Source organism: Pinus tabuliformis, chromosome 1_1 (assembly GCF_031772625.1).
Source record: "Pinus tabuliformis cultivar Carrire ecotype Pingquan chromosome 1_1, CPIR1, whole genome shotgun sequence".
NCBI lineage: Eukaryota > Viridiplantae > Streptophyta > Pinopsida > Pinales > Pinaceae > Pinus > Pinus tabuliformis.
The window spans coordinates 962153815-962179585 of record NC_142297.1 but is presented as its reverse complement, the minus strand read 5'-3'; the positions used below and the strand labels follow the sequence as shown (position 1 = coordinate 962179585).

Sequence of the window (25771 nt, the reverse complement as noted above, 5' to 3'; positions counted from 1 at the left end):
GGTGAGTCTTTCCATAGAACATCCAGGGGTAGTAGCAGTTGTAAAGTCCAATTTTCTTTTCTTTCTTTGGCTTTTCACCATGGCCTTATGATGTGGGCTATAAAACACATCTAGAGGGGGAATTTCTTCAATTCTCAAAATTATTTCGGAAGTGGGAGTGGAAAGGATGTGCTCTACCTCTTATGTATTTATAGTCTCTTACACTGTAATTTCCAAAGTTGCTTTATGTTGCGGAGTTTGCAACTTTGGGGCATGTTCCTCTGTGTTGAGACTTTTATTAAAATTATCCCACTATTCCTCTAAATCGATTACCAGGGGTTTTATTGGATGTGCAGAGGTAGTAGGGATTTCAGCTTGTTTGCTAGCTGAAGATTCTTCAGCGAGCTTCTGTGTAGATTGGGTTGTATCCTTTACTGACTCCATGCTTCTGCTTTTCCCATTTTGCAATGACTATTGCGATTCCCTGGTAGATTTCTCTTGAGATTCTGCTCCAGAATCAGTCTTAGAATTTTCTTTGGAGTCACCTTCTATAGTCACACTGGGAGTAGGCTCCCTTATTGGTTCAATCAATAATTGGTCCAATGGGACCTTTGCTAACCTCCTTTCTCTATAACTGTAAAAAATTTCCAAATCTTCACGGTCAAAAAGTAGTTGTGCCATATGCTTCACCTTTGTGAAGGTGTTTTTCTACAAAAAGATGTCATCAAAGGCATCCGCCTCATTGCTGAATACTTTTATTTTCACCAGAGTGGTGAAATTTTCGACAGTGCCAAACGGGTCGTATTGCCTTCCAGGGAATATAGGTAATCGCAAAGACAGCATGTTCTCTGCTTCTTTGAATGCACGCCCTAGTTCGTGTAATAATGCTCCACATTGTACAGGGAATGTAGGCCAGATGGCCTTCTTTGAGTCCTTCAATGTCTTGCTCATTCCTCCCTCACTCGTTGTTTGATAGGCTATCTCTTTAGCCATCAATTTATCTGGAACATAGTATGGGAAGACATGGGAGGAGGTGATGCTACCAAAAACCCTGATATATGTAAATGTTTCCTCCCTGAACCATCTAGCCACCTGGAGGATGTCCACTTCAGCGTCTTGGGAAACCCTGGGGGCGTCTTGATTATAAAGCCACTTTTGAATAGGGAGCATAACTCCATGACAAATATTGAAAAAATGTAGTTGAAAATTGGATTCCCACATGTCCTTGTGGTATATGTGAATGGGAAGTGGAATTTGAACAGTCCATTTCCATACCATGATAGGGAATTTTGAACTAAAACAAATTGCGTCCATGACATAGGCGCTCATAAAAAATGGAGGGTAAACCCTCAAAGCAACATTTCTTTTCCTTCTATACTCAATAATTGTTTTTGTTAAATTGTCAGTCAGAATTTGTGCCCAATTCATTACAGTTGCGTTAACAACTGCATCTATTAACAGCAACCATTATGGGGAGAACTTAGTACTATCAAGTCTTCCAAATAGTCTACATAACATAGCCGCTACAAAACTATGAGGGGGGCAAACAGAGGAAGTAGTGTACATATCGTTTTTATCTTTCTTGATTTTTTCCTCATTATTGGACCAGGTCCGGGTGCAGTCTGCTGGGTCGTCGTTTTCTTTGGCAAACTTCTCCACGAACTGCCTGTTGTAGATGACTTGTGGCTCTGGTAGGTGGTACATAAGTCATAGGTTGTCTTTTCCTTCTATACTCGATAAATGTTTTTGTTAAATTGTCAAACATAATTTGTGCCCAATTCATTACAGTTGCGTTAACAGCTACATCTATTAACGGCAACCATTCTGGGGAGAACTTAGTACTATCGGGTCTGCCAAATAGTCTACATAACATAGTCGCTGCAAAACTATGAGGGGGACAAACAGACGAAGTAGTGTACATATCATTTTTATCTTTCTTGGTTTTTTCCTCATTATTGGACCAGGTCCGGGTGCAGTCTGTTGGGTCATCGTTTTCTTTGGCAAACTTCTCCACGAACTGCCTGTTGTAGATGACCTGTGGCTCTGGTAGGTGGTACATAAGCCATATGTTGTCTGGGGTAAAATATCCCATAATCCCTTGGCTTCTTGTTCTGAATTCTCTGTCTGAGATGTCGGCTTCATCAATATTCCATTTAACCATGTCAGTATAAGGGATTATCTTCGGCCCCGCGGCTATGCGGTGTAAAAATGAGCATGCCGTTAGCATGGAAGCGTCTAAGGAATCACGTTTTTCAGTTGTAATTTTTGTTTCCATAATCGTCGGCTACTCCTCCTCCAGTATGTTATACATAGCCTCCCATGTAGAGGTTCCTCCCTCTCTATTGCATGTAGTATCCGTAAACAAAGGAGTCATTTTTGACTTCTCAGAAGTGAATGCCTTGCCTTTCTTCACCATTGTTCTCAACGCTTTGCTCTGGAGACTTTTCTTGAAAGTGAAGAACAGCTATCAGATACACAAAGATGAACGTAAAAATGAAATAATGCAGATAGCTTGTAAAAGTGATAAAAGGATTTTTATTTGAACGCACGTAAGAAGATAGCATATCATGCTAAATGGCTTTTCACACATAAATGTAGTTATCTCTTACTAAATGCCCACTAATGATTCGTTATCCCTTAACTTTAATGCTCATAAATGTTTGCATCGTAAAACGGGAAGAAAGTTTCTAGGGTGATGAGCCTTTGAATTGCGATGATAGCGATTGTGCAATTTGTGAAGCAATATCGCAGATTGCAATATCACAATATGCCTTTCCGCCTTTCTTACCTCCCACTGTGTTTCTGTGAGATGCGAGATGTGAGCCGCTCGTTAGTTGTTTTCAAAACGTAGCTAATTGTCAAGTTTATCCTATGTAAAAGACCCTTTTTACTGAGTGGCGGACCTAAAACATTTGCTTATGATATTTTAAGGAGTGGGTCCAGGTCTTAATCGCATTTCGCAATATCAGCTGGTGGTAAGTACATTGTGTTCGTTTAAATGCCCGAAATGTAATGCGATAAGAGTTATAACGTCATTGCAGTTTCGCATCTCGCATGTTTCGCAATGAACTTTTTAAAGCGGACCTTTTATGAATGGTGTTATGTGATGTGAGAAAAATCTTAAGGACTTAGTTTATGTCGGGTTTTATGATAGTTTCGAGCATAGAGTCCTTACTTAATAGATTTTCTTGATTTTGGAGGGTTAGAAAGGTCTTTTGGTGGGTTTAAATCATGCTATATGTGTGAAGGTAAATTTCTAGTAGTTTTCCTAAAAAAAGGGTTTTGATTATTATCTTTGCTTTATTCCAAAAAATAAAAGAAATGCCTAAATGCTAAGTTTTGTTTTCTTTTGATAGATTTTTTGAAGGGTCCCCATTTATTAACGTAATATTAACTACTATCATTAATAAATGGGGGGTTGTTGAATACTACAACAGGTTCTCAGGGTGTGTTCCACCAAGACTATTCTTATCTTGGATTCCCAGTCCTCAAAGAATATCGGTCCTCTATGACTACTCTTATCTTGGATGCCCTAACTCATCCTCAAAGAGTATTGGATGCCAGATGTTTACCCAATCCTCCATTCTGTCTTCCCAAGTGAAGACAAGAATGATGTGTTTATCTCTCCCTCTTAATTAGGGAGGACATATCTATTCCAATAAAGGAATGTACCTAAGCTCCCTCTTGGCTTAGGAATTTCCAAGTTTCTTTCAAGTAAGAAACTTGTTTCCAGGGTCCCTCTTAATTAGGGACCTACAGCGGCTCCTCAGGTGGATACGATGGGACAACCAAATGCTTGAAGAACTCCTCTTCACGATGTCATAAACTTATTTTCGTTATCTAGGAATCTTCATGTTTGGGACTTCTACATAGGGACCCGATCATCCATTATTCAGCCTCGTGAAGTGATCCACCAATCCATATTTGGTGTTCCTTCATGCCATGTTTACTTAAGGATCTTTCGTCCTACTACATGTGCATCAGAGGTGGAAGACATCCATAGATCTTCCCTTTCAGCCTTGCATAAACCCATCCAAATATTTGTTCAAAGATAAAGGAATGAACATTAAAATCAACATTATCTTTGTGATGGTCTTTCATCGTGACATCTTCTAGTTTGCATCAGCATCTTGCATACATATCGACACATCTCCCAAAGATATATATTGTCAAGGGTCTCTTTCTTTTTCAGACTCCATCAGAGTCTTCATATCTTCCATGGAGATATCCTAGTCAAATCTTCTTGGTCTTTTGGATGTTGATTGTCTTTACCATGGTTGCATATTCCACGATCTCTTCCTTCCTTTCTTCACACATTTCATTCCCAGGAGCTTCCAATCAGAGTTCCTCAATTGTAGTCAACCACCTCATACTTCATATGAGGACATATTATGTTGATTTCATCTAGTGAATGTGTGACCCATGCATTCTTGCATCCCTTTGAGGGAGGAGATCCTTTCTTTTGATCATGCTCTTAAGATAGAGCATTGGTTCATGATATCTGCAACCATATGACATGACTTCCATAATATCAAATGTAAGCATACATACCTCATTTTTCCTTTGGGTCATCCATACTTTCTATAGCAGCTTCCTTGATTGAAAGATCTTCAATCCCTTGATTTGCTTCATTTTTATGTCATCATACCATCATCCCATGAATTCCACAAGTTTGGAATTCTTGATGAAACACTTTCTTTCCCTCATGATCAATGAACCTTTCAATGAAGATTTCATCAGAGAATCTTGAGGATCTAAAGTGTTCCTTTTGACAGATGTATGATGAACCTTGTACTAGATGACCTTGCCACATGTGCTTTCAATGAGATTCCCAAGAGATATATCCCTGACTTCCATAGACTTTAACCATCTTTCATGCTTCTCTATAATGATGTCCCGAGCTATTGATTTCAATGCTTCTATGATGCCTTCATGCATCCCCTTATTTTACTTAGTGAATCATGATAGTCATATCTTAAAACAGAAGACTTAGGAACATGAAAAGAACTTATGTGAGGAAGATTATTTCAATAGTGGATATCTATTACTTCCTCCTCCTTGGATTTCTTATTTTTAGCTTTTCCACTTCCTCGGTGATGTGGGCTTCTTCTCTTCCTCTTTTGTTATTGTCCTTCTTAAACTTAGGGCAATCTCTCCTATAGTTCCCATATTCTTGACACCCATAGCATTGTATTTTAGCCATGTTCTTCTTCTTTTTCCAAGGACCAAACTTTCCAAATTTTCCCTTTCTTTTTGTCATTGCAATGTATGCTTGATTGTTCTCACCTGCTCCCACATCAGATTTGGCCTTTAGTCTAGATTCTTCAATCTTTCACAGTGACCATAGATCCTGGAATGGAGTAGCTTCTTTCTTCCCATAAATACTTGAAGTAAAGTTGCCCCACTCCTCTAGTAGTGAATTTAATACAATTGTAGTCATTTCTCTATCAGACGTGACTCCTCCCAGATCTTGTAGTTGATAACGGACTTCAGATATCCTCATAAAGAATGAGGTTATTCCATCTTCCCTTGATATCTTAAGCTTGTAGATTTCTTTCCTTAATGAGATGACTTCTCCAATAGTGCTACAGAATACATCTCTACTAGTTTTTCATAAAAAAAATTGAAGTTTCGAGTTTAGATACATATGGGATGAGCAGATCCTTGATGGATTCTATGAGAATCCTTTGGGCCCTAACTTCCCCTTTCATATACTTGGCAAGAGCTTGAGCATATTTCTTTCTTAGTTTAGTGATAGATCCTTTGACATGTTCCATAACCTCATTTTCAATGAGATTCAAATTTGTCATTTTCTTCCATGAAAGATAGTTTGAAACCCCGACCAATTTGTTGCTTTCCTCGTAAAAAGACATTTTGACAGATTCAGATGTGTACATAAATATACTTACTTGATAGGATGCTCTTTCTCCCTTTTTCTTCCTTGATGTTGATGATGATATAGAGAATAGAAAACTTCTCTTTGATGAAGATAGTTTTCCTCAATAATGATCCTTGATCTCACAGAGAGGGAGATCCCTTTTGATGGTGAAGTCTTGTTGATGAAGATCAATGATGACTTCCTAATGATGTTTTCTTTGTATATCTTGACTTCAAGATGATCTTCGCTTTGATGGCTTCCTTGAGATTTGATCCTTGAGTGTCCCATGATAAGATGTCCTTCCTTGACTTGGTCACATTAGCTCTCTTTCATCAAATAGTTACTAATGCATAAACAATAAAGAGACAAGAGATACAAAATGTAGGCTATCCGCCAAGGCCAAAACCTCTCCCACTTGAGAGGAAAACCCAAACAAATTCTTCTTCTTATAGAGTCTTCAACTGACGAATAGCAAAACCAAGACCCTTGAGCTATTTGCCACCCCACGACCAAGACGCAAAGCCCTTTTCCTCTTCCTTGAGTAAAAGATAGTCAAACCCTCTGCTTCTTCTTCTTCTTGGCTTTGCTTCAGAATTTCAACCCCTTGATTTAGGTCTGCAACTTTTGGTTCCAAATCAAAAACCCTAGTTTGTATAGATGACCAACTTTGAACCTTAACTAGCCTCTCTTTAGCAAGAGTCTCCTTCCTTTTGATTTGGCTTCCCTTTGACTTCTCCTTCACCCAACTTGGTTACATTTCGATGATTGTAACCTTCTCAGCCTCCTTGCTACAATAGACAGGTTTGCAACTTCGCACATATGGAGATTACTTGGCCCAAAACAATCCCAAAATAGTGTTGAAACACTTCAACCTTTCTTCCTCTGTCCTCGTTGGTTATAGGGCTTCTTCTTTATCACCTTCACATTACTTAACTTCATATTTGCTTCATCCAAAATTTGTGCACTGAAATGAGAGTGGCCTATTTATAGTTGTTAGTCATCATAATAAGCCGACTTGTCATCCAGCTAGACCAACGTGTCATTTGGAGAGATGCTATTATTCATTTTGAAGCCGACTTGACGAGCATTACAATAATTTTATTTTTCTTATTTTCATCAATTACACGTCATTATGAAGACCGAATCTAGCTACACTTTTCAACATGAGTATGATCAAAGGAAAGGAATCTCTTCCATTGGAGGAATGCACGAAGGCATGATTCACATATTGACTAGATGAAATCAACATAATATGTCCTCATATGGAATATGAGGTGGTTGACAAAGATGAAGGAACTATAGATGGAAGTTCTTAGGGAGCAATATGTGAAGAAAGAAAGAAGAGATCATGAAAAATGCAACTATGATCACGTAGAAAAGGAAATCAACATCCGATGATTAAAAGAATTGACCATGACATCCCCGAAAAAGATATGAAGACTTTAACATAGTCTGGAAAGAATGGAAACCCTTGACATTGAATATCTTGGAGATGTGTCAATATATATGTGCAGAATGTTGATACTACAACAAGTAAATGTCATGATGAAGGGCCATCACAAAAGGCAACTTTGATTTGATGTTCATTTTTTATTTATCTGGATGGGTTGTTACAGGGCTACCAAAAAAGAGTTGTGGAAGTCACCCACAACTAGTACTCATGTGGTGGGATGGAAGATCTTGAAGGAGACATGAAATGGAAAAGGTAGTTGTATGAAGAAAATTCAGATATGATCTAACAGATCACTTGCCAATGAAAGGAAGGATGACATGATTGCCCTGATTCGAGAAAGAAAGTGATGGATGGTCGATGCCCTCTGAAGAAGTACAAAGTATGAAGGCTCAATAAGATTAAAGATGAAATTCATGACACCGAATGAAGGAGCGCTACAAGCAGCTAAAGGTCGCATAATCTCCACCAATGAAGAAAAAGTTGTTGTTGGAAACAGGTCCCTAGTTAAGAGGGAGCTTGGAAGCAAGTTTCTAATTAAAAAGAAACTTGGAAGCAAGTCCCTAAGCTAAGAGGGAGCTTGGAAGCAAGTCCATAAGCTAAGAGGGAGCTTGGACAAGTCCCTGGTTAAGAGGGAGCTTAGGTACATTCCTTCATAAGAATGGGTATATCCTCCCTAGTTGAGAGGGAGAGATAGGCACATCAATTTTGTCTTCACTTGGGAAGAAAAAATGGAGGATTGGGTAAGCATTTAGCATTCAGTACTCTTTGAGGATGTGGTAGGGAATCTAAAATAAGAGTAGTCGTAGAGGACCAATATTCTTTGAGGACTAGGAATCCAAGATAAGAATATTCTTAGAAGGACATTCCCTATGAACACTCGGGTGGAGTATGTTCCTTAAGAGACAATGATGATGGTGTATATAAATCATTGGTCTCGCCAACATTGTGCTATGATCTTTGTGGAGAGATAGAGTTGTTAGTCAAGGCCTTGCTATGTGGCACTATTGGTTGACATGATGTTATACAAATGGGTTACCAATCTGACTCTTTTTATGAGAATTCTTCCAATTATGAATGTCCAAGTACCTTGTATGGATTATGAAGACCTCCCTAGTTAAGCGGGAGTGTTGAAATATGTAACTAGGTTCGGTCTTCATAATGACATATGTAATCATGATTTTGATGTAATGAGAAAAATAAATTTGTTATTGTTTTCTTGAGGCATGGGTTTCATGCTCAAGAAGAATTTATTTTAGAGGTCAAGCTCCCATTGGGAGCTTCTAATACTTATGAGTCAATGTCATGTATGAATGACCCATTGGGCATGTCACTTATTGTAAAAAGAAATTATTAGAGTCAACCTAAAGTCAAAATAACCCTCCAAGACCAAATCAAATGCATGCAACAAGTTGGCCTTCTCAAAAAACAAGTCAGTGTAAGGGACAATGACAAGTCGACCTATTTGATGTGTCAAGAAACCTATATATACGAGGCTAATCGACCACTTTGAAGGGCATTCAAGTAGCATCACAGAAGTTCGATCATTGGACAAGAAAGAGTCTCATATCAAGCAAAGAAGAGGAGGAAGATCGAAGTGATTCTTGGAGTTGTTTTGGGCTAATTTTGTTCACACGTGCGAGGAGACTAGGGTTTATCCTATAACAACAAATCAGAGAGACAGTTAACTCAAGGAGGTCGAAACAAGTCAAGGAGAAAGGTTATCTTGTAGGCCAAAGTCACAAAGGGACTAGCACAAGCCTAGCGAATGAGAAAAAGGGCTAAAGTTTCCCTAATTATGTCACATGTGTGGAAGTTGCAGTCATCTACTAGAGGCCGAGAATTGCAGGAAAAGAGGCCGAGAATTTCAAACTAGTGTTGCAAGGTCAAGGGTTAGAGACGAAGGAGAGATTGCAACAATATCAAGAAGAAGTTGACTTTGACTCAAGGCAAGGATTGACTTGGTCTTGGAAGGGTTGTTGGTCAAGGGTCTAAGTATTGGAATTCGTCAAATGAAGATTCTATAAGAAGAAGAATTATCGTGGGTTTTCCTCTCATGTTTGGAGAGGTTTTGGCCCTGGCTGGTCTCCTACATCTTGTGTATTGTGTTATTGTTTTTTATGGTTTGATAGTTGTTTGATGAAGAAAACACTAATAATAATCAAGTGAAAAAAAGAAGCTAATCTAAAGAAGTAAAAACGCATCACAAACAATTATCATCAAAAGAGAAGTCACATACATTGTTGCACCTTGATTTCTCAACACATCAAACCCCGGCCTTTGAAAAATTGGTTGTCCAACCCCTGCGCAAGGCCTCACGGCTTTTGATCAGTCTGCGTTGTTATGCTGGGAAAACTTGCGCGATCCGCACAGCTGTACTGGGAAAACCCGCGCAACCCATCGGAAAATTCCATGCAACCCTCGTCATTGATTTGGATTAGACGTGTCATGGAATACTTCAATCACTCACTTTCACCTCTTTCGAATCTGGAAATCCTCCTCTGGATCACTCTCTGCCCCTCTAACACTTCGTTTCTCAATCTCTCACTTGATCACTCCTGCTGAATCACCTACATTAGAGAATCAATTTGTCTAGATCACTGAGTATCTACAACTAGTCGCACTCTCAAGTGCTTCTCACCTTCAAGTGTTCTCCAAAGTGTGTTCTCCATCCACCAATCGACTTCTTCTTATAATCTCTAGTTGAGACTTCAATGGTCATGATTAAAACTTAATCAATGGTTGAGATTCTCTTCTAAATCGATTTGTGTGAGTTCTAGATAATTCACACCCTTCTTAATTAATTTCTATTAATTAACCCATTTTTCCTAAGTTAGACTTAGGAAATTTTAATTATGGCCAATTGATTTAATTGAGCCATCTCTAGGTGGAATTTCCATAAACGATTTCTGAGTTTTGGATATCTCATGTGTTTTAGCTTCTCCACAAATTTTTGAGACTAGAACACACTTGATGCTACAAAAACTAACAAACATCGTGTTTATAAGACCTTTCCAAAAAAAAAAATTGTAAAAAAAAAAAATTGTCTAGAAAGTCCTAGAATCCTCAAAAGTACAAGTCGGCCCTAGGATCATCAAGTCGGCCTAAAGGAGGGAATTTAACCGCTTGAAAAGGCTATATAAAGGAGCAATTTGACTTCATTTGGGACACACTCACTCACATGTTTGATCTACAAGAAAGAGTTTGATTTGTAGCTGAGAAAGGCAGAAGAAGGAGAGTGAAGGTCTAGAAAATTCTGAGAGGACGAAATTTCTTGTTTTGGGGCTCTATCTCTCTCACATGTGCGAAATTCTAAGATTTATGGGCTGCAAAAATAGGTCGAAGTTGCAACTCCGAGTTGCAGTAAGACGAAGTGTAGAATCTAGTAGCTAGAGGGGGGAAACCCTTATCTTGACCTCGTTGACCTTGGAAGATTTATATTTCTCTAAGTAAATCTCCGAAGGAGGCTATATTAGGATTTCCAAGAAGTTGCAAGAACGAAGTTGTTAGATCAAAGTTGCAGGTCGAGTACCAGTGTTGTAGCTAGCAAGTCGAAGTTGCAAGGTGTACCAATTTGGTGAAGAATAAAGGAAGGACTTGAGAAAGGCTCGACTTGGTACTGGGAGAAGGACTTGGTCTAGGGATTGGATCTTTGTATCTCATTTGAAGCATATTCTAAGAAGAGAAGAGTATCTGGGTTTCTCCCCTTGGAGGTGTTTTGCCCTGGCTGAGAGCCTACATTTGTGTCCTCTTTTGTTATTGTTATTGTTCTTGATATTGTTTGATGAAAGATATAACTAAAAAATATAACTAAAGGTTCACAAGCATTATCAAGGTTAAGGAAAATAAGATATAATAGTTGTCGATTTACAATTTCTAACAAAAGGAAGCTTGTAACACAAAATATTATATAAATGTAACCTCTTCACTAATGCATGAGGACATTGGCAAGAATAAATTCTTAAAGAGTCTTAGGTAGAGTTTTAGGAAGATATCCAAGGATATGAGATCTAAAGTCAAAGCTTAAAATAAGAGCTAGAGACAAACCCAAAGCCAAGAGAAAGGGCTAGAGTAAAAGCTAAGAGGCAAAGTCGACATCAAGCGCTAGACCAAAAGTTAAATTATTCATCCTTGCATCCATGGGATGTATTAAGGAATCAACGATAATTGCAAATTTATGGAGCAAGCATCACAACGTTTATAGCCTATATCTCCAAAGTTGATGTGCATCACAATAATTGTAGCATGCAAAAGAAAAACAACTCTAAACATGGAAACAAGTTGGAGATAGCTTGAAGATAATGTAGGTAGAAAGTTCATCTTTTGAAGTAAAATATTTTGCCAACCAAAAGTCTCCCATTATTCAAGTTTAAATATCATTCAAAATTATTTGTTCAAAACAAATCAATTAATTGACATAAGTATTTCCCTAAGGGATAGTACATGTTGAGATCTTTCTAATAAGCTACATATGGGAAAGTTTTGCACTTTGAAAATTCACCTATGCAAAGCACCTTGGTTCCAAGTGGAAGGCACATCAACACCCATAACTTACACGTGTGGAGATAATAACCTAAGGCACTCAAGAGCTAAGAATAAGAGATAAGATCCAAAGCTAAGAGTAAGAGTTAAAGTCCCAAAGCCAAAGTAGATGTTAAGCACTAGACCCAAGAACTAAGTTCCTCATCCTTGCATTCATGAGATGTATTAAGAAATCAAGGATAATTGCAAATTTATGTAGTGAGCATTGCAACATGTGCAGCCTATATCTCCACAGTTGATGTTCATCATAACAATTGTAACATTCAAAGTTATTTGGTCAATGCAAATCAATTAATCGACATAAGTATTGCCCTAAGGGTTAGTACATGTTGAGAGCTTTCTAATAAGCTAGATATTGGATAGTTCTAGACTTCAAATGTTCAACTATGTACAACACCTTAGTGCCAGGTGGAAGCCATGTTGATGCTCATGACTTACACGTGGAGCTAATAACCTAAGGCACTTGAGAGCCAAGAGCAAGAGCTAAGACCCAAAGCTAAGAGAAAGAGCTAGAGTACACGCTGAGAGCCAATGTTGTCACTAAGCACTAGACCCAAGAACTAAATTCCATATCATAACACCCATTGGATGTATTAAGGAACCAACCTAGATCCAACTCTGTATATATCATGCATCGAGAGAAATCAAATCGCCGCAATCAAGGATAATTGCAAAGTTATGGGGCAAGCATCACATCTTTGTAGCCTATGTCTCCAAAGTTGATGTAAATCATAGCATTTGTAGCATGCATAAGCAAAACAACTTTAAACATGGAAGCAAGTTGGAAACAAGTTCAAGAGAAGGTAGCAAGAAATTTTATCTTCTAAAGTAAAATATTTTGCGAACCAAAAGCCTCCCAAAATAGGGAGGTATTGTCATAAATGGGTCCTGAGCTTGTATAGGTTTAAACTTGACTCTCTATGAAGAAAAGATTATTTGAAGTTATTTGTTCAAAACTCATCAATTAATCGACATAAGTATTGCCATAAAGGTTAGTACAAGTTAAAAGCTTTCTAATAAGATACATATGGGAGAGTTTTGGACTTTAAAAGTTCATCTATATAAAACACTTTAGTGCCAAGTGGTAGCCATGTCAATGCCCATAACTTGCATGCATAGAGCTAACCAAGTGTGGACTTTCAAGGATATTCAAGAGGAAAGCATGCTTCGATAGGTGCATTCTACAACATGCATATATAATTCAACCAATAGGTGTGTTCTATAATCCACATGGGGTAGATATGTAACAATTGAAAGAGACCATCATAGCCTCAAGTGGAAGCCCTATGGGTAATCAAAACAGAAACCACATCAGCTCCCATTATTTATGTGGTAATAGTCATGTAAGGTTATCCAAGAATATTCTAGAGGGCAATAAATCCTAACCTAATTTGAGCGCCTTAGGTTATTATAAAAAGAGACAAGGGAAAGGCCTTATCAATGGAAAAAACAAGTGCCTACTATAGAGATTTTTGTCCTTCACAAAGAAGCCATAAGAGGACCAAATTGAAGGCTCTATTCATAGTCGCGTAGTACCAAAGTTATTTATTTCGAAGGGAAGTTATTGTATAGCAAAACAATGAATAGTTGAGATTATAGATAGAGGAATGGATTTGCTCCATAGATGAATACTACCAAACTTTAAACACAAGATAAGTTGTAATGAGAGGTGCAATGTCTTATTCCTTTTGTAGCTTTGAAAGAATCACAATTTGTATTCTTTGTAACTTGAGGATTTAATTAAAAGCATATAGTCCTTTCTCACTTGAGTTTTCCCCAAATGGGTTTCTCCGAGTAAAATATTGTGTCCATGATTCCTACAAAATTTTATTTAATACAATATCATGGATGACTTTCAAATGCATATGAACAAGTTTATCCACATGGTAGAGTATAATCTCACTATAGTTTTTTGTTACTCCAGATAGTAAAAAAATATGTTTTGAGCCATTGTTTCATGGAATAACCATAACAATGCACATAAAGAATAAATCTGAAATATCATATACTAATAATCTAATTTTAAGGTCACAATCTAGATAGCCACCAAATTTATGTATAAGACCCCTTTGTTTATAAAATAAGGGTCTCCCTCCATGCAACAATTCACTGCTTAGTATAATACAGTATAATTAAGGTGCATATTTTTTCACATGTGTATATATTATCTAAAATTGTGCAATTTACCCATAACCATTGTAATTTACTCAATACTAAATATTCATTTTTAAATGGGGTTATGTTGCGATTAAAAAAGGAATTATCCATAGAAATAACACTTCTCTTCAGAGACGATTAATCTAAATTATGCATTTTTGAAAGTCATTCTTTAATTTAATAATTGTTGTTTTCTCCTTGCAAGTATCATAGAAGTTACGAGGCTTAAAAGTGGTGATCAAACCATATGATGATACTCGTGACGATTAATCTAAATTATGCATTTATCATACATAATTATCATCATTAATTTTTAGAAAGTCGTTCTTTACTTTAAGAAATTTTTAGAAAATCATTCTTTAATTTAAGAATGGTTGTTTCCTACTTGCAAGTATCATAGAAGTTACGAGGCTTAAAAGTGGTGATCAAACCATATGATGATAAGTCCTCTATTAGAGTGCTTTTTTCTTCCAATATTTTGTCGTGTTCTTTCATACTTTACGATCACAAACCTTTTCTTATATTTTCAACAGGTAAGAAAAAAATTTAAGTTCTCCCTTCATGGACCATCTTATCCATTTATCATTATTACTTCATTGAGATATCAAAAAAGCTTTCATATTTTGTGATCACAACCCTTCGCATATTCTTGTATTTTCAAGAGGCACAAGGTAAGATGAATTTTTCAAGTTTTCCCTTTCATGGACCATGTTATCCATCTAACATTATTACTTCGCTGAGCTATCCAAAAACCTGGGATTATGCAATTGAGGCATTCTATGGCCTTATATTATTTGCTTGATGTATGGTAAAGTGGTGGGTCCATAAATTAGTGAGCCTAACTCCATCCAATGGCCCAACAATGTGAATTTCAGCCACAACATGGGTTATTCTATACTTTTACTTGAAAAGTTCAACAGGAAAATTGATCATCACTATCCCTAGACTTAGATATATTCTAGACTTCTCTTTGTAGGTGTTTGTGAATCTAAGTAGGTATATTGTAAAATTTTCTGAGTAGGTGTTTCTGAATCTAAGTCGATATATTGTAGACTTTTCGTATGTGTTTGTGAACGTGGCTGATTCAGGAAAATGTTATGACAGGAGATACTCGAACCTATTCAGTGTCTGCATTAGAGGTGGGTCAATCCTTGACAAACAATTAATAATATGGGGGCTGTTTTTTCACATGGCAGAATTCAGGGAATGAATGGAGTTACAGCTCTTCGCCCCAAAGAAGCTACATGTGCCAGATCCTAACAGCTTTGACTATGTTATTCAACAAACCTTTGCGTCAAGGTCATTTCAATCTGTCTTCCAAAGCCATTGTGGCACAAGATTGAGTTTCTATTACTTTGTACAACATTATTAGTGATGACAACATATTTTGATGGTTTTGAAAGAAACATACTGTGAGCGAATTGATCTGCAAGAAGTCATAAATGCATCTCCTCTATTCTATATGTTCAGGAAGCTTCCCTGTTAGACACGTGCAGAAAGATGAATACCTTGTTAGAATTGTAATTGCCAGATTGCTTGGGCTGGACTAAGATCATACGTCAGCACATTAGATCGAGACAAACTATATCTGTTGACCAATTGACAGACATGTTGCAACAAATTTCAAAAATAGGTGTTGGACAACCTAAGAAGACACCATCCATCATCTTGCAGATACCGAGGCCAAGACCATTTCTCTAGTGCATTTTATAAAAATAGATTATTCTATAGAATTCTGATATCCTAGCCCACTGGGTTACCTCAATCGATTTTGACTGACTAGTTTCAAGATGGAGATCACTGAGAGGTCATGGGCTGAAGCCTGGTAAGGTCCCTCTCAGTGAGAACTTAGAAGCACATGTTGTACTCTGATGACATTTACATGGGCATCATTCACAGAATACGCAGAAGCACCTAGAAGAATTTTCAATGACATTTTCCAATGCCATTTACCTGGGTGCCATTCATGGAATGTGAAGAAGTGCCTAGACGGTTTCCACAAGGACAATTTTATATATATATATATAACTCCCAAGCTTTGCTTCTATATCAGGTAAATCTATTTGATTCTTCTTCATCAAAAAAAGACTGTAATCTCTCCGCAGATGAGTAATCCACATTGAATTTCTTCGTCTCAAATCTGATCTATATTTTTATTCCTGTAGTACCTGCTGTGCCGCTAAGGAAAGAAAGAGGCTCATTCAGAAATAGAAAAAGAGAAATAGATTGGAATGGAGATATCATTTAACTCATCAATACTCGACGAGAAAAGAAAGTGTAAAATTAGTGAGATTTTCATCATTTAGTTGACATTCATCAATGTTGTTCTGACTCTATTTCTAGAAATTTATGGTTCTGGATTTCTGAGAACATTAAATCAAGTCGGATCATATGTGCTATCGCCACCACCACCAAAAAAATAAATAAAATATTACTGAGCTTGGCATGATTTCATGCAATTTCTCAAGATACTTGAGTACATAAACTAGAAATTTCGATGAGATTGAAAACTCTAGAACAATGAAGACAAATTTGTGCTGATGGCATTTCCATCCCAACTAGAGAGTGAATGTCACTGTTAGAAAGTACAGATGGATGTTATTCACTGAAATGAAAGCACTGAAAAAAAAGGCAAAATGGGAAATAAATCATCAAACTTTTTTGCCAAGGGTTTCACAGATCTTAAACATTGCTTGACCAATGTTATTCAAAGCCGTGATTAATTCCTGTTGTGCTTTAACCTTCTGCTCGTCAATATATACCATCCTTTGTACACTCAGGATATGATCTTTCAAGTACTTTTCATCTATTTCCATCCGTTGCTCAAACATACTACAATACTTCTCATGGCGTTTTAGATGCCCTTGCTCAGCCAGCTTAAGATTAGAAATTATTTTCTTATTGTTTTCAACCAAAGTTGATTTGATCCCTGATGTCATGGATGCTACTTTCCGCTTTTTCCCTGTAAAATGGTTGTCTCTATCAATGGAAGTATCTCCCTGACCCTCTAGCGGCATCTCAAACTTCATATCCTTATGCAGTGGGGTATTTTCTGAAGCAGCATTGTGTTCAAATGCTCCATAATTGGATGCTGATGTATCAATAACCATGTCTCCAGGATGAATAGTTCGATTCTGACCAAAGTGCTTTTCCATTGCATCAAATATTTCCTTTGTGAAATTTGCTGGTAATTTCTTATCTATGCGCTCTTTTGTTGTCATGTTCCAGTAGCTCTCATGTTCAGACACAATACTTCGTTCATAATGCCTAATCTTTTTGTAGTCTGGCTGAATATGATCCCACCTGTCTCGACACTGAGTGGCAGTGCGATTGAGGCCATTTGAATGACATTGAGCAGAAGTGCATTTCCATTTCTCAATAGCCGATTTAGTCTGTTTCATAAAACCACCGGGGGATGGCAGATTCTTCTCAACCTGTTTGGCATTGATAAGGGTAAGGGTTTCTGAAACAGTCCACCGAACTCTTCCCTTTGGTTGTTTCTTTTGTGTTATTGTTCTTTCCACCTCACCCAGGGGCAAAGCATCATGCACCTCTCCTACAGTTACCTCGTTATGGGGAATGCTCAGAGCATATGCACCTTGAGAGCCAACTTGTGTACAAATGACATCAGTAAAAGAATCAGATAACATTTCGTCGTCTAGGGGCTGTATGTCTTCAATGGTGTGAGGTATCCTCCAATGGGAATCCTTCAGGTCCTAGGTACAGAGTTTCTGTGCTTGGACAATATAAATGTTTGTCCATTACACCAAAAGTAGACTCGACAAATCATTTGAATGTTTACTGCAAAGCATGAAGGTGCCATTGTTAAACGTCTATAGAAATACTGCAGGGAGTGACATATTCTACAGCAGAAAATTAGCTAGGTGGAATCCAAAGTAGTAAATAATAAACTAAATAGAGTTTCGAGAGTTCTATACAATAAACTAAAAAAACCAAAAAAAAAGAGAGACTAAATGCTATTGTTAAAATTACTTTAATTGACACAAATTGCTGGATCTGGTGTGTAATGCACCAGATATGAAAAGTGTTTCTTGGTTGATTTGGGTGGCTGATTTTGTGTCCATCCCTTTCCGCAATTTCTTTTGTCTGCTTGAGAGGTGAAGACCACAGATTGAAACAACCAGATTTATAATGTAGTACCACTGCAGGCAGCAATCTTGCATGCAATAAGTCTGGCCCAGGTTTTCCAGCATTTCTATTGGATTATGGGAAACTCACATTTGATTACGACAGTAGTAACCATGGGCTAATTTTTTATCGCCATAAAGCTGCTGATTTTTGTAATATACATGGTTTAGCTTTAAGGCCATCAAGCTTTAATCATTACTTTGAATACTGTAACAATCTAGGATTTGATACTACTTTAGGACAATTGAAAATTCTTTTGAACTTTAAAGAATCATTTCCAATACAAGGAATACAAACTTGTGTCAAGACACCTCTGAATGCCACTGATTTAAAATCTCGTAAAAAACATTAAAATGAAACAGTAACGCAATCTTAAAATGGATGGGAATGTCTATTAATAAGAAAATAAAAATGGAGGATGATGTGTGTCACATGTAATGTAATACGCTGTGTTCCATGCCCATACTTGGTTCACATTATAGGTCTGCAGGGCTATCATGCTTTATTGTGATTTATGCTCATTTCAAGTGCAATCAGTGGATGATTGTTGGTTTGGCACCTTCACACTACACCTTACATGATCTGATTCATAAGTTCAGCTGGACCCCAAATTCAGTGACTTGGAAGTTTTGGAGTGTATATGCAGGTTCATTGTGTATTATTGTGATTTATGCTTGTGACAAGCACAATCACCTGATGATTCTTGCTTTGGACACCTGCACACTGAACCCTACACAGTTTGATCCATAACTTTAGCTGGACCCCCAAATTCAGTGAGACTCAGAAGTTCTGGAAGTTAAATTTTCAATCACAGGGGCATGGGAAATTTGGAGTTATAGTCCATACAAATTAGGGTTTTGACTCAATCCCAAAACCTTGTTAAAACAAGTAATATTAATAATAATCCAATTTTAAGGTCACCGTCAAGCCAGACACCAAATTGGTGTCTGAGAGACCCACTTGTTTGTGGGACAAGGGACCCACCTCTGTGCAGTGATTTCACTGCTAATGTATACAGAGGCATGCATACTCTACCCCTATCTGGACTTGAACCTGTGACCTCTTAGGAAGAAACATATTCTCTTCACTAAATCGAATATATCTGAAGATTGCAAGGTCCCATTGCAGTGAGACTCGGGAATAATGGCATATATGAAAGAAGACAGATCAACATGTTATAGATCCAAACTTCAGAGGAGTTAGGGGGGTGAATTTCATGGAGATATTACATGTACACATCACTCTCCAGATTATAAACAATAAACAAACAAAAAACCAACAGGTTTTGGAAATTCTGACATGACTTCCTCTTGGAAAGTCAAAATTGAGTAACCCCAGTATCATTCAGGAGCAAAGATTTCAGGGTGTTACAGAACAAAATTTCCGAGTTACTCGAGCAGAATTCAAGATATAACACATACAAGGTTTCCTTGCATTCCAACCCCATAGAAGGGCTTAAAAGGGTATGCCAACTCAAACTTGTCATAACTTTTGATTGGAAAGTTCAAAATGGGGATTCAAAAGGCATTTGAAAGAGCATAATGACAAGAACATATATGATATAACAAAAAAGTTTGGAACTATGTTGCAGGAAACGTCTAATAAACGGCTGTAGCAAGCTCATTTCCATATGGAAATGTGGAAACACATGTGGTATGGCCTTGAAAACTGAAATGCATTCCCAGCTATATGAATGTGGTTCTATACCACGAGAAACAAGTTTCCAGACCATACCAGCATCCATACAGCACATTTCCAACACTAAATCTGCCTATTTCGACATGGTTGAAAATTGAAATGCATTCCCAGCTATATGAATGTGGTTTTATACCACGAAAAACAAGTTTCCAGGCCATACCAGCATCCACACAGCGCACTCTAACACTAAATCTGCCTATAATGACAAGAACATATAACAAAAAGGTTTGAACTTTGGAACTATGTTGTAGGAAACATCTAATAAACTGCTGTAGCAAGCTCATTTCCATATGGAAATGTGGAAACACATGTGGTATGGCCTTGAAAATTGAAATGCATTCCCAGCTATATAAATGTGGTTTTATACCACGAGAAACAAGTTTCCAGGCCATACCAGCATCCATACAGCACATTTCTAACACTAAATCTGCCTATTTCGACATGGTTTGACTTTTGACCAAAAATGATGGTAATTAACATGCCATTTCCTATATCTTTTATTTTTATCCTTTTACTTAAATTTTTAACATTGACATTAGTTGTTTATGGGCCATACCTGCATCCATACAGCATGTTCCCAACACTTAATCTGCCTATTTTGACATGGTCTGACTCGGTGTCTGAGTAGGATTGACCAAAAACACCGGAAAGTAACATGATATTTCCTTTATCTTTCCTTTTTATCCTTTTACTTAAACTTTTAGCATTACTATTAAATTAAAATATAAATCTTTCAAAAAATAGACTTTTTTTAAATAACAAATTATCTTGGAAATTGAAATAAAAGGATCAAAAAAATTAGAATGAATTTAGACTTAATTTGCCTTGTTTTCTAGTCACTTGGCATGTGTCTGCTTGTTGGGGGTCCCATGTGTTGAGAATTATTGCTCAGATAGAAACTTCCATACATGTTCATTGTGAACATGCAAGAAGTAGCTCAAGATATCTTCAAAAATTTATTTCTGAAAAGTAATTCTAATTTTGAAAAAGTAATTTGATTTTGTAATTCATTTTAATAAAAAAGTGAAAGCCTTGTTTGTCTACAATCATAGTTAGATTAGGATTAATCCTAAAAATATATTATCCACTAAAACTATAAGGTATCTAGCAGATTCTCCACACACACTCTAGCAGTTGAGCAAGAGAAAGAGAGCAGGCAACCAAGGAAGAGGCATTGACGGGCAGCACACAGTTTGACGCAGCAATTTCATACAATCGGTCAAACATCCATACAGTTGTACATGCAGTACCATACAGATCCGTACATCCATGTGGAATCCATACAGCAATGATGTACAACAGCCATACAGTTCATACAGCAGTGATGTACAGCAGAGAATTATTGTAGCTGATTTTTTCAGCTGCTATACCTCTCAAACAGCGTGTAGAAGCTCAATTCAACATGTTTTTTGGTATCCGTGCATGCTATTTTTCTTAGGCAGTGTGTGGAGATTTCTTTGTAAGTTTTTTTGAAGGAAAAAAAAATGATTTGAAGGAGGAATTACCTGTGTATAAATTAATTTTTATGCTTCCGCTGTTTAATTTGTAGATCTGTGCGATTGATGGTATGGTCTAAGATAAGATAATTTTATTAATGGTCAACGAATGACCATAAATAGGTCAATGGGACTGAAGGATATAACCAGTAGGAGTACAATGTGGGAGTGCAAATGCAACTCCTAGAAAATGCCAAAGATAAATCTAGGATAAAATATTTAATATAGTAAAGGGTAAATTTTATCACAACTGGACCAGTCATCAAACCAGTAGACCCCCGGACTGGGAACCGGTCAGAACCGGACTAGAACCAGTAAAAAACCATTCAACCAAAAACACAAAATATTCAAATTTTAAAGAAAAACACATATTCATGTGCATCCATATGAATCCAAACTATTTCTACATAAATAAGCAAAAGCTCTCAGTTATAGAGCATGTAAGGGTGCACATAAGTTCCAATATTATCAGAACCGGACTGGTCATCGAACCAGTAGACCCCCAGATAGGGAACCAGTCAAAACCGAACCAGAACCGGTAAAAAGACCAGACCAAAAAACCGGTCAACCAAAAACACATAAAATATTCAAATGTAAAGAAAAACACATATATTCATGTGCATCCATATGTATCCAACCATTTATACACAAATAGGCAAAAGTTCTAATTTATTCAATCCATCTTTGAACCGAAAATACATCGAAAAACAGGCCCTACATGGCCTCTAGCATCCAAAAAAAAAACATGCTACAACAATTACCTACATATCATCAAAATGTTTGCCTATATTGGGATCTTCATCATCAATATCACCCTCTAAGCATTAAAACAAGATAAAAAATTAAGAGCATGTCAATTCAAGATTTTGGTTGAGTGATGGGTACATTTTTAGTAGGATCATTATAGAGGAGTTCAACAATCAATGCCACTAAAATCGAGGTACATAGAGGGATTGGTACTCTTGATTAAATGCTAGTCTGATGCCATCATACATGACAAAATACAATGGAAACATTGCAATCCCCCCAATCTTGAAACCCTAAAAAACTGTTAAGTCTATTGGATTTTGAATGGGATCTAAAATTCTACTCTCTCCTTGTGAAATCCAATGAGTTCGGAACCACTCTCGAACATCCTGAGTCAATTCATGGTAATGTTAAAAATTTGAGTAAAAGGAATAGGCTTGAATATTAGGCAACTATTGTGGGCCAGTACCCAGCTAAGACAAAAAATTTAAAAAAAAAAAAGCAAAACAAGCCCCACATGATGCGTCGTACATTGCTTTGCCGAACCGGTTGGTTCGGTGAAAATGGCCAATTCAATAACGGTTCAAGAGATTGGTTTGAACCGGTTTTGCCCTCCAACCAGTGGTACCAGTTGGTTTAGACCAGTGCAGTCCAATTTTGAGAACACTGAGAAGGATACAATAATAGGACAGTCTCATAAACATGTATATAATTAGACCATGTAGAAGGCTAAGTGAATAAGTCCATGGTTATAGGTCGATGTTGTCAAGAATGTCAAAGTTTGATAGCTGGCAGCGAGGGGGTCAAAAGTGGCACTGGCTTGCTATTGGAGTCCTCTGGAGACAACAAGGAGTTTGGTTGCATGATCCTTGGGGAGATGTAGGAGCGAGGGATACTCCTAACATCTGAGGCCAAAGGAAAAAGGCTTTGGATAAGTCTTTGGCTACTCCATTAGGGTTGGGGAGGAACCTATCCAAGGGGTTGTTTAGGAACCCTCTAGTACTAAACCCTCTAATGCTCTGGGTGTGAGTGAACTAATGTGTTGTTCGAAACCTCCGCAACTGTCTCAAGGATCTGAAATTTAATTTCAGCGTGAGTTAAATTCAACAATCTACTTGTTTGATTGATATCATAAGGCCATTAGTCATCTAGGGCTTCAAATTCTAGCATAGTAACAAAGCTTGATCTCTTATTGAGATTCCCAAGGATTTGCATTTGTAAATCTATTACAGAGAACTAAGATAATTTCGAAGTTATATATTCTTATTAGGATTTTGTGCCATAGATCTCAAAGATGACAATGGCAAGCCTTCAATCTGGGGACCAATTGGGTGGTGCATCGAACTTCATAGCATGGAAAGTGAGGGTTACACTCTTACTAAAAGAGATGAACTCTAAGAGATTGTGAAGGATGTTGTGACTGCCACCTACAGATTCGCAAGACTTAGCAACTCACAACAAAAAGGAAGTGAAGGCCAAGCAGATGATGTTAGATGCCATAAAGGACCATTTGATCCCCCATATATCCAAGAAGAATAAGGCAAAGGAAATGTTTGATGCCCTAGTTAGTATTTTCACAGTCAAAACATAAACATGAAGATGATATTGTGGAACGAACTCAGATCTATCGAGATGACCAAATCAAACACAGTCACCATTTACCTCGGTCACATAGATTTGTGATCAACTTGCAACGGTTGGGGAGAATGTTGCAGATGTGCAACTATTGAACATGCCATTGAATGGTTTCTCAACTTCAAGGGGATTGTTTATCAACGGTATTTGTGATAGGGAAAACCTTCATAACTTTGAGAGGCTTTGGGATGACTATATCCAAAAGGAGACTCTAATGGTGTCAGAGGCCAACAAGAGGGGTGGAGATGACCTAGCTTTATTTGGTTAGTCAAATAACAGCAATCGTAAAGAACCCAGCAAGGGTAAGGAGAACAATGAGGAGTCAACATCACAATCAAGGAAGAAGGATGAGTAAAATCAAGTGCTTTGTTTGTCATAAGCATGGTCATAATGTATCATTATGTCCACAGAAGAAGAAGGCTAAAGGGAACTAGCAGCAGAAGCAGGTAGCAGTCTTTGTAAAATCTCAGTTGAACAAGTTTGTTGCCAAGTTCAAGAAGGATTTCTCAATGATATCTTGCCTTTCTAACAGCAAGATTCTGAGGAATGAGTGGCATATGGACAATGGAGCATTTTGACATATAACATTGGCCCAACGGTTGTTTTCTACTTTGAAGAAGCAAGACTCAGGTGTACAAGTCAAGATTGATGGTGATGCCAAGTACCCAATAGCAAGAGTTGGTTTTGTTCCCTTCCAACTCGAGTCAGGTTTTGCTTTATATTTTGACAATAACTTGTTTGTAACTTTGTTCCAAGTCTCAAGAAGAATTGTCTTGCAATTGATCATGGAGAATGAGTGATTTGTAGTGGAGTTCAAGAACCAACAAGTGTTCTACCCCAAATATAGCTCAGATAATAGGGGTTAGAGAAACTGATTTTTACAGGTTGAAAGGTCAACCTATTCAATCTTAGAAGCATAACAGTGACAGCTTGTGTAAGTTGTGGCACAAGAGGATGACGCACTTGCATCATAGGGTGTTGCCTCTTTTACAGGAGATATTCACAAGTTTTCCATAGTTCAACATTGAGCATTATGTTGTATGCAGAGGGTGAATGTTTGGCAAGCATACCAAGGTTGTTTCCCAAGCAAGTAGCATAGGTCTAAACCTAAGTTGCAGGAAACGTGGCCCTAGGGGTCGTTTCCCCAGGGGAAACGAAACGAAACGCGTTTCCGCGTACCGTACGGCCTGGAAACGCGTTTCCGGCTGTACGGCCACGTTTCCGTTTCGGGAAACGTGGCCGTACGGCCGGAAACACGTTTCCAGGCCGTACGGGCCACGTTTCCCCAACAATGAACAATCATTTTGCTGGTTTGATCAAGAAAATCATTGTTGACAGGTAGAACTTTTTCCCTAGTGTTGATATGCAGTTCATGGTAATGTTAAATTCTTAAAGTAAAAGTGATATTCTCCTTTATTTTTCATTTTCATCCTTTTACTTAAATTTTTAACATTACCATGAAATGACTCAGGATGTTTGAGAGTGGTTTCGCCCTCATTGGATTTCATATGGAGAAAGTAGAATTTTAGATCTCACTCAAAATCCAGCAGACTTATCTGTTTTTCAGGATTTCAGGATTGGGGGGATTGCAATGTTTTCGTTGGATTTTATCATGTACTAGGGTATGGAACTTGTATTTAATCGAGAGAACCAAGCCCTCTATGCAGGGGAGACTCCCAATAATCAAGAGAATGTAGGGTACTAGGGTATGAAACTTGTATTTAATCAAGAGCATTAAGGTCGTTCGACTATGTAGGAGGAGACTCCTAATCAAGCACGAGACAAGAAATTAGAAATTTCTCGTGGTTGATTTTGGATATTTCTATTTTCATTATGTGATTATTCATGAGTAAATGTGATGCAAATTTAGATACTTATAGTTTATGCATTGACAATTGACAATTTTATCATAATGTAATAATATATGCTTTATGATTGCACATATTTCTTAAATGTCCTAATATATATATATATATATATATATATATTCGCGTTTCCCCGTTTTCAAAATTTGGGGAGGTCGCGTTTCGTATCGCTTCC

At 37.4% G+C, this 25771-nt stretch overlaps 1 protein-coding gene across 2 annotated transcripts in view; it reads right to left on the bottom strand.

The window, feature by feature from the left end:
- Positions 1 to 16426: 16426 nt before the first annotated feature.
- The window catches only part of LOC149217690 (uncharacterized), an 80123-nt gene continuing 70778 nt past the window's right edge, over positions 16427 to 25771 (bottom strand). For both annotated transcript variants that reach the window (XM_089393038.1, XM_089393039.1), the window contains exon 2: positions 16427 to 17807. In XM_089393038.1, coding sequence (XP_089249164.1) covers positions 16658 to 17656 — 999 coding nt within the window. In that variant the 5' untranslated portion in view covers positions 17657 to 17807 and the 3' untranslated portion in view covers positions 16427 to 16657. The remainder of the gene's footprint in view (positions 17808 to 25771) is intronic.